The sequence below is a fragment of the Pagrus pagrus genome (assembly GCF_965226575.1).
Source record: "Pagrus pagrus genome assembly, chromosome: 1".
Lineage (NCBI taxonomy): Eukaryota > Metazoa > Chordata > Actinopteri > Spariformes > Sparidae > Pagrus > Pagrus pagrus.
The window spans coordinates 27,536,293-27,545,915 of record NC_140185.1 but is presented as its reverse complement, the minus strand read 5'-3'; the positions used below and the strand labels follow the sequence as shown (position 1 = coordinate 27,545,915).

Genomic DNA, 9,623 nt, shown 5'->3' with positions numbered 1-9,623 from the left:
AGATTGCCCTCTAAGGGAACTGCAAACGTAGAAATGGCTGAACGCGAGAGTCGCTTTTCCATCTTTTGTGGTGATGCACGGCTCTCTCTGCCATCCACAAAATGTAGCTAAATCATTAATGGTGCACACTAAATATACAAAATAACAGCTACTACTGTGAGGTGAAGCCACTCACAGTAACACAACACACAGCAGGAAGTTGGTTATCTGTCATTATTATTTCTGTTTCTTTGTAGAGGACAAGGAGCATTTCTTGTTGATAAAAAAACTTCTTTCAGTTCACAGTTTTAATTTCATGATTTATCAAACCTAGAGAGTCTTGATCCGACCCAGCAACAGTGTGTGTCCCACGTACAGAGGCCTTGAACTCGCTGCAGCGGCCCGGGGTTCAAGTCCAACCTGCGGCCCTCTGCTGCATGACATCTCCGCTTCCTGTCATCTCTCAAGCTGTCCTATCAAATAAAGCCATGAAAGGCCAAATAAATTCTTTAAAAAAAGAATAACTATACTAACTATAAGCAAAAAAAACAGTCCTATGGATGATCATATGGAGGCATCAGTATTAAATTGAGACACTATCAAAACCTGTTAAAAACACCTGGTTGTACATTTAAGGGCACACAAAGCACATTGAAATATAAAATCACTCAACAGCAGTCGTGCTACATTTCATTCCTCTTTTATTTTGGAAAAATATTGCGCTGTTTTCCAGTAATAAAAATGACAGGCTCTGTACATACACGACTTTTCTCTTAAATACAACACAGTCACAGGGGTCTCAAGTGCCTAACACATACATGCATACATACATACTTACATACATACATTATCTGCCAAATAAAAACAATCCAACTTAAATTATAAAAGGTTTCAACAACAAAAAGAATCACAACAGAATGGAACACAAATAATTACATAATTAAATTAAAAGAATACATCTTTCTTTAGATAACAAGTAAAATAAAAACGACTGATCCTAACCAATGGGCCGGCAGGGTGATGGTGTCCTTCAATTGGCTAATAGTGGAAGACTGGGAGTGAGGGGAGCGGGAGTGGGCAGTGCATACACTTGACACCACACACAGGCCTCTTCTGTACACACACACACACACATGCACGCACGCACACACACAAATACAGACACGCACACACTCGCACCTCCATAGTGCAATGAGGTCTTGGCAGTTAAGACTAGTAATTTATAGCTCAGCTGACTTGGAAACACAACAGCATCATCAGAGGTTAATTTAGTCCTAAGCAACAGTTTTAGGTCATGAGGAGAACTAGTTCTGAAGTAGATCTTAAACCTCAATCAGGTTTGTTTCTCTGTTTCTTCCCGTCTCTTATGTTGACTGTTGTGTTTCCCAAGTTGCCCTGCCCAAAACATTGCCCTGTGTATCACAACCTTCAGGGGTCAGGGGGCCAGTATGGCCCAACAGGATCCATGTTGGATCGATCTGCAGTCACTACTGGAGTCTTCAGTTCTCTATTTTCTGCTGAGAGCCAGCTCAGCCGATGCTATCTCTGTCAGTGCTGCAGAGTTTCAGATGTACAGCTGCAGTTAATTTTGTTTTGTTTTGTCCAGAAAGCTCCCATTGAGATTTTTTTTTAAAATTCATTCTTAAAAATTGACTACGACAGCAGCTGGAGTACAGGGACTACCACTGTTCATCGTTTACTCTGCAGCACTGCCCAGAACATGAACTGTCCAATATCCACGACAGCTTTTACACTGCATTGTAAAACCACAGCACATAACAGTACTACAACAGTACTTCAAAAGTTTTCAGTACTCCAAAGGTACTATACTGTTCATTCAATCAGTACTCCATGGTACTACAATATCATTTGTCAACATCCAAGTCAATATTCCAGAGGAGTTCATCCTGGTACGAGCAGTAAATCATCAGTCACCATTTGACTGCATGAGTACTCATTCAGCACTGTTTCTGTACAAAGTTTGTACCAGTGCGAGCACCGTCTTCTTCATCCGCAGCACTGAGTCAGCGTCAGACCTCCATTCATCGAAGGTCAAAAACGTCTAGCATTCACCCGTAGTACTACTGTAGTACTAAGTCCTTGCCAAGTCGGTACTGACTCCGCTCTGGCTCAGTAGCACCTTGGCTCAAAGTCCTCCGGTAAATCCCAGGGAACAGCAGCAAACAGCAGGAGTAAAACCTCCTGGAGACTAGCTGAGCTCTACTGCTCAGGGCTGGTGTGTGTGGACCGCCATCCGCCAGAGGAAACTGGTCCCAGCTGGTCTGGTTTGGACTGGTATCATACCTGTGAAAGGCAAAGAAAAACGTCAGTTCTGAATGTTTTCAACGTGTGCTGGGAGATGTTTCAGTTGCTCTGTATATATTTTACAGGGATGATCCTATTTGTGTTAACTCACCTCTGTAGCGATGATACATTCATCTTTTTGGTCCGACATGACGTAGACAGACTGGTATTTGGTGTCAGGGGTACACTGGTACCTGCTGTCACTGGAACTCTGGTATTCAACATCGCAGGTCGATTGGTATTTGACGTCACTGGTCGACTGATATTTGACGTCACTGGTCGACTGGTACTGGAGATCACTTGCTGCGTGACAGTTCAAATCACAGGATGACTGATACTTTGCTTCGCTGCAGCTCGGTGAGTCTTCCACTGGTTTCTTTTCTGATGCATCACTGTTGGAAGAAGAAGAACACAAACAGATTTAGAGTTGCTGTCCTTTACACAACCCATGTTTTCATTGCAATTCAAGACCTGCACAATTAAAGTTTCCACCAGTGTAAGACTATGTTTTGTAAGCTATGTACCTGTTTTGTCTCTTCCTGTATCCTTCCTCTGAGTCCGACTCATCCAGCATTTCACATTTAACCTGTGGCCCATCCCGCTCCTCCTCCTTACACAGCGGCAGCTCCTCAGGCCGGATCTCATGGACCAGGTTGTACTCCACACTGGGGTAGCGAGTCTTAAAGCCGTTCCTCTCTGATCCATTCAGGCCGCTGATTCCACTCAGACCACCCAGTGACCCGCCGAGGTCTGAATGGTAATCTACCTTTTTGTTGGTGTTTTTAATTGACGTTGTCATCAGAGTGCCCAGTTCCTTGTCACTGCGGAGACAATTGTTGGTGGTCGTCAGGTTGTTCATGGTCTCGTGGCTGTCACTGTGGACACTGTCACCGTGGTGACTGTGCCGCTCCTGCAGTTTGACCCGAATGTAGACCACCAGCACTGAGCAGCCGATCAGGATCACAAGAACGAGGAAGACGCCGGCGCACACGGCCGTCCAGGGGAATCCGCTGTCGTCATCCTCCTCGTCTTCAACATTCCCAGCGTCTGGGGAAGAATATCGCCGATCTGGTCCTTCCACCACCGGCTGACGCTTGGGGGCCTCTGGTAGGAGGAACTGGCAGTTGTGACCGCCGTAGCCAGGCACGCAGGCACACACATAGCGACCGCCCCGCTCGTGGCAGGTGGCTCCGTTGTGGCAGGGGTTGTGATGGCAGCGGGAGACAGGGGAGCTGCAGTTTTCACCAGTGTATCCTGCGGAAGAAGGACAGTTTAAGTGCCTTGAACAAAACTAACAAAAACAATTAACGTTAACACAAGATACATCTGTTGAGCGCTGTCATACCTGGGGGGCAGTTACAGGTGTAGCCGTTCACTCCCTCCTGACACGTCCCACCGTTATCACAAGGAAAGGACAGACAGTATCCAGAGACACTGCTGCTGTCCTCACAGTTAGGACCTGAAAATCCCTCAGGACACTGACAGAGGTAGGAGTTCACCAGATCAACACACTCTGCACCTGTAGAGGGATGGAGATGAAGAGGCTTAGTCTCCAGATATTTTAATTATAGGTCGAGGTATAACTGCAGGTGTAGGTGAACTTATAAACACAAGGCACAACGTACCGTTTAGGCAGGGATTGGAGGAGCAGTGGTCGATTTTCTTCTCGCAGTTGAAACCAGCGTATCCCATCGGGCACTGACAGAAGTAGCCGCCTTCGGGGTTGTCAGCACAACGCCCGCCATTGAAGCAAGGCCCATCTGCACAGGTGTTGGCGCTTAACTCACAGTTGTTGCCATAAAAACCAGGCGGGCAGGTGCACTTATAGCCGTTGTCGTTGTCCTATTGTGGAAAAAATGTAAACAGTGATTACACAGGCTGTTGTTGACATGAATATTCTTGTTTCTATTTGTCACTTTGCTTGACTGATACTCACAGTGCAGCTGCCTCCGTTGCGACAGGGATTCCCAGAGCATTCGTTGACTTGGGTCTCACAGCTGGCGCCTGTGTATCCAGGCAGACAGGAGCAAGTGTAGCTGCCCTGGCCGGTGTTGGTACAGGTGGCTCCATTAAGACAGGGCTTATGGTGTGTGCAGTAGTTCAGATCTGGAGACAATCGTGAGAAAACATATTTAGAAACAATGCTGTTTAAATGTGAAACAAAGAGGACCGATTGACCCGACAGAGTAGTAAATCTCTGCGTAAACTCACCCTGGTTGCAGAAGAGCCCGCCCCATCCCTCCTGGCAGTTACATTGCCAGGGCTGTTGGCAGGTGCCATGGAGGCAGCCCGGGTAACGGATACAGTCGTCACAGTAACGCCCACTGAAGCCCACACGACACCTGGGGACAAAACATTCATTAAATACTGTTCATAAGAAAAACAGAGATGATCAGAAAATGCTTTGCTGTATAAACAAGTTACATTTATCTCCTTTAATGAATTCTCATGGTTTTTTCTGACTTACTTGCACTCTCCGGGTTTATCACAGAAGCCGTGTTCTTCATCACAGCCAGGGAGACAGATCGCTGCAGGGAGGAAACAAACAGTGACCGGTTAATCATGGGAAATCCAGTGCTGGAAACATGTGTTTGCCCTCCATCAGTCTCCCATTCACAGAGGCTCTTTTCAAACCACTGCCTGTCTGGTCGGCGCCCCAACCTTCTTATCTGTTTGCCTGTCTTTCAGCCCGTCTGCTGGCCTGCCTGTTTTTCCAATTTGTTTACCTGCCCAGCTGTCTGTCTGTCTGTCTACAGTCTCTTTCATTCTCCCTTTTCTGTCAGAGAGAGAATGAGAGGCCTCTGACTCATGTTTGATGGATTGGTGGAAAACGTTCGAATCGTGAGGCTGATCAGAGGTCAGCGGGTCGTTCCTGACCACCGTCTGAAATGTGTCGATGCTGCAGAAGCTGCTGAAAAGTTACCTTTCAGCCCACAGTGAGATACGGCAGCTTTTGGTCACCAAACTGGGGGAGCCAGCCAACAAGCCCTCTCCTTTAACATGGTTGCTCTCCAACACAAAAGCATCCCACACAAAGCCTCCTTTCTCCCCTTGACTGTGGGTCAGAAGTCCCTTTTCTCACCCTTGGCCCCTCTCCTCCTCTCCCCCCTCTTCCCTCCTACTTTTGATCCTCCTCTCCTCCCTTCCTCTTCTATCCCCTTCTCTTCTCCTCCTCTCTTCTTCCTCTCCTCTCCTCTCCTCTCCTCTCCTTTTCCCTCCTCCGCTCCTCCCGTCTCTCCTCACTCCCCTCCTCCTCCCCCCAGGGCCAGCTGGTCTGTGTGGAGCTAACCACCAGACAGCTGCTCCATTGTCTCCGCTCACCGAGCAGCTGCCCCCTCCACAACAATACACAACCCCGCTCGGCCAATCACCAGCCCGAGCCGCAACAATACAGGACCCCCACTTGGCCAATCGGGGAGGAGGTTTGGGGCGATGAGGCCCCAGTGGTCTAATGGAAGGCACGCGGCGTGTGAATTACTGAGGAGCCACTGCGGCTCATTAGAATGGAGGCCTCTGGTGCTATGGGATAACTAACTGACGCCTGTTGCACACGGGCCCCGCATTAGGAGGTGGAAACAGTCCCTAAACAATAAAGATAGGCAAGTGATTCACTTTGAAAAGTAATTTATAAACTTTTCATCAGTGTCAGTTTATAGCTCCTTGGTTCGGACAGTTAAATAATGTGTTTTTAAGCTGACTGTGATTGCTTGAGCCATGTTAACACCACTACTTCTTCTAATGGCTGTGCTGCTCCTCTCTCCCTCAAGCAGCTGTCAGTGTAATCAAATATTAACCAAAATGAACCTCTGTCTTTGACCCTTTTCAGGACTTGTCCTCATGTTGCTCCACACAGCCTGAATGATAAATGATAAAACACTCACGTTCAGTGCAGTACTGTCCCTTCCAGCCAGAGTTGCATATGATCTCCCCGCGCTCGCCGCAGGTGAAGTGGCCAAAAGCATCGTCTCGGGGCCGGCAGAAGACCGAGCAGCCGTCGCCGTAGTAGTGCTCGTCACACAGGAAGCGGTAGGAGTAACGCAGCTCGGTTCTGCCGGACGTCTGCATGTCCTTGGACCACTCTTCTCCGACGGTGAGGTGACGCTGGGTGGTGACCCTGCTGATCAGACGCTCCGGGTTGTCTGGAAACGTCAATGAGTGTTGTTATTGTCAGTGAACAGCATGATGAGAGTCGTCTTAATAGTTTTATCTGATTTGTTTACTAGATTTTAGATCTTTGTTTTCTCTTTATAACTATGACTTTTTTGTTTGTCCTTCTGTAGAACGACAAACGAGTATTTTCGACTAAAATTTGTGTGTTGTTTTTCTGGTTTAGTGCCAGAAATAAGAGACAGAAAGGATTCTGCTGCATGAATAACAAGTTTTCAGGTGTGAAGTGTCTCCTCACTCCTTTCAGAAACAGAGCACAGGTTACACCTGGTGTCTGCCACCTTTTATCTATTATCTCCACCACCACCAACTGAGACACACACACTCATGGTGGGGTCAGTTAGTCACCATCAGTGCAATGATAAGAGCGGGACATAAAGATAAGCTGTTGGTGGCCTTTTCCTACACCTGCACCTGCAGAGATGTTTCTCTTGTCTTTAAATCAAGTTATTTATCAGCAAATATGCAGGTTTCTCTGGATGTTTATGCAACACTGACATTTGCATTTAATATGATGACATTAAAGGCCACATTACTTTATTTTGCTCTTGAATTTAAAACACTCATCAACCTGTCTTGTCCCGTTTAGCACTAAGTGAAAAACATGCTACTGAGAGAAAACAAAGCCACTGTTAGCCTCCTGGCCTGTCTTTGAGTTACAGTGCTGCCCTCTGTGGCTGCCACCCACCTGTTGTCAGGTCGTCCAGGGAGTCTGTGTGCAGAGCCTCAATGATCAGTGAAAACGTCCCCTGAGGAGAGACAGACAGAGAGAGAGTCAACAGCTGCTCGGCCTGGAGGCCTCCCTCCCTCCGCAGAGCAGCAGAGGGCTATTAGGAGGCCTCCCAATAAACTTCACAGCCTAATTCCCGTGTTGATTAGGGGCCTACCTGCTCCCTTTTCACACCCCTGCTACTATCACACTCTGACACCGCCGTAAAACCAAACGAGGCGGAATTTCACGCTGCGCTGCCAATGATGTGCCAACTCAGAGGATGTTAAATTTCCCACCACGCCAGGTCGGGGGAGAGGAGAGGAGAGGAGCGTTTGGTGAAAACAGCAGCCCCCCCCTCCCCTCCACACACACACACACACACACACACACACACACACACACACACGCCCTCCTCCCCTCCCCGTTTTATCCTACCAAAGAGCACAGAAACACTACAATAGCCCCTCTCACACACTGCTGACAAAGACCCTCACAAGTGTTGAGTTTGGGAGCATCTGTTGCGTTTTGCACTCTTCAAAGCTAATATGTCCCAATGGAATAAGACTGCGATGACTTCACAGTCTGCCCGTGGCTTTTCGTGGCCACATGACACAAATACAACAACAAAACTATGAATTAAAATAAAAATAAACATAAAAAACTTTTGATGCCCTCTATAACAATAATATTCGCCCATGCATTCCCCCACAGACACTCACCGGCCATGTGAAGCCGAAGTTGAAGCGGATCGGGTTGGTGAAGCTGTCCGCGTTGGTCTCCGGCACCTGGAAAGAGTTGGAGCCGAGGACGGGAGTCACGGTCCCGCCGTAGGTGCAGGGAGGCTCGGGGGAGACGTTGGCCTGGTAGTGCTTCAGACAAACCCGAAAGAAAGTCTTGCACTCGCACTGTTGCTGCTGCGGCGGCTGCTGCTGCTGGCCCTGCGGATGAGCGGCGCCTCCCGGGCAGCAGTTCGCGTTCCCCGGTACGCCTTTCTTGTTGAGGAATTCCTGCAGCTTCAGCTCAAACACTCCGGAGCACAAAACCTATAACACACACATACAAAGCCTGATCAGTACAGTGTGTTTGGGACAGGTAACTACAGCATCTGTTAGGTGCTTTAAAAACTTTTTACATGCGCAAAAAGTGCCCAAACGCATCATCCTTCAGTAACTGAAGTAGCCCGCTTGTTCTCGGACCTACCTGGCAGGTGAGTAGAGAGAGGGTGACAACCAGGAGCAGACACAGGCGTCCCATTGTGTTGACAGCCCTTCAACAAGCAGTGAAAGCTCCACAGGTCCGTGTAGCCCGGCTCAAACAATCATGGAGAAAGTTTTAAAAGCTCTCCGTTATGTCACAGTCAAGGTGAAGCGTTGACGCGCAGGAGAGAAGGTGAAGTGGAACTTTTCCTTTCGTCTGCCTCCTCTACTTTCCCATACGAGGCAGAAAGAAAGAAAAACAAAAAAGGAAAAGAAAATGTTGTTAAAATAATCCTCAGCAGAAGGATCCTCTTGGAGAAGCGTTAATGAAATCCCCCGATGGAAATATAAGAGTTAATTCCAGTCAGTCGTTGCAGGAGACAGAGGCAGCTCTCTTGTTTATTTTCCCACTTGATTTATAATGATATGCTGATCCTAAAGTCTCCGTCTCTCTCTGCCGCTCTCGGTTTAACAGTGCGTATGTCTGATGGGTCTCCTGCCCTGCACAGGGTTTTATACCGGGCCAGCAGGCGAGGGGTAATAAGATGCAAATGAGCCCCTCTGCTCCTCTTCTTCCCCTCCCTCCACCACCACCACAAGTCCGCCCCGGTGCCATCACAAAGAAAGAAGAGGGGGGGGAGGAGGAGAGGAGGGGGTGCGCACAACTTTTGTAACCCCCCTCGTCCTCCTCCTCTCTTTCTCTCAAAGGGACAGACCAAATGGCTAGTGAGCTGTTAAATGTGCAACAACTCCTTGCTTCCCCTGATGCCTCCCTCCTCCACTACACAACACACGGGGCCCATTTACATTCCGACAATTTTTTTTTTTTTTTTAAAACCGCTGCACGAAATCCTCCACATCGCGACAGCAGAGTGATTTATACGCGCAGCAGCCAGTCCGACGGTGGCTTCTCATATTTGGGGATATGCTAAAGCCTTGGCTGGCCTGTTCCCCCGCATGGCCAGCCGGCAGCCAGCCGTCCCAACTGCGTTACAACGACCATCTGCTCCGCCGCATTCCTATGGTGTTACCCCTGTCGTGGTTTTCACATGTTCACACCCCCAAAACAAGTCGATCTGTCCCGATTACCTTATCTTTAATTCCTGGCTTTATGTGCTCTCCAAGGTTTACGCGCACTCATCATATAATTATGTATTATGTCATGTTACATAACGTGTGATTACTATAAATGCTGATCTACTAATCAGTGGTTGAGAACAGTAATAAAATCGACTTAACCTAACAACATTTAATGCCGAGAATAA

At 48.0% G+C, this 9,623-nt stretch overlaps 1 protein-coding gene across 2 annotated transcripts; it reads right to left on the bottom strand.

Moving 5' to 3' along the window:
• Positions 1-663: 663 nt before the first annotated feature.
• On the bottom strand, positions 664-8,810 carry dldh (dihydrolipoamide dehydrogenase; the record flags this gene model as incomplete). Of its 2 annotated transcripts, XM_084356469.1 has the most annotated exons (12): positions 8,363-8,810; positions 7,882-8,205; positions 7,139-7,199; positions 6,165-6,422; positions 4,751-4,811; positions 4,495-4,625; positions 4,220-4,389; positions 3,909-4,125; positions 3,629-3,802; positions 2,808-3,537; positions 2,396-2,675; positions 664-2,283 (listed from the first exon to the last, which is right to left on the bottom strand). In XM_084356469.1, exons 1-12 carry the CDS (start codon positions 8,414-8,416, stop codon positions 2,278-2,280), a joined length of 2,466 nt encoding a protein of 821 aa, XP_084212595.1. In that variant the 5' UTR covers positions 8,417-8,810. The 2 variants fall into 2 exon arrangements, with proteins under 2 accessions (XP_084212595.1, XP_084212594.1); XM_084356468.1 differs by lacking the exon at positions 664-2,283 and having other exon boundaries at positions 2,387-2,675.
• Between the last annotated feature and the right edge of the window lie 813 nt (positions 8,811-9,623).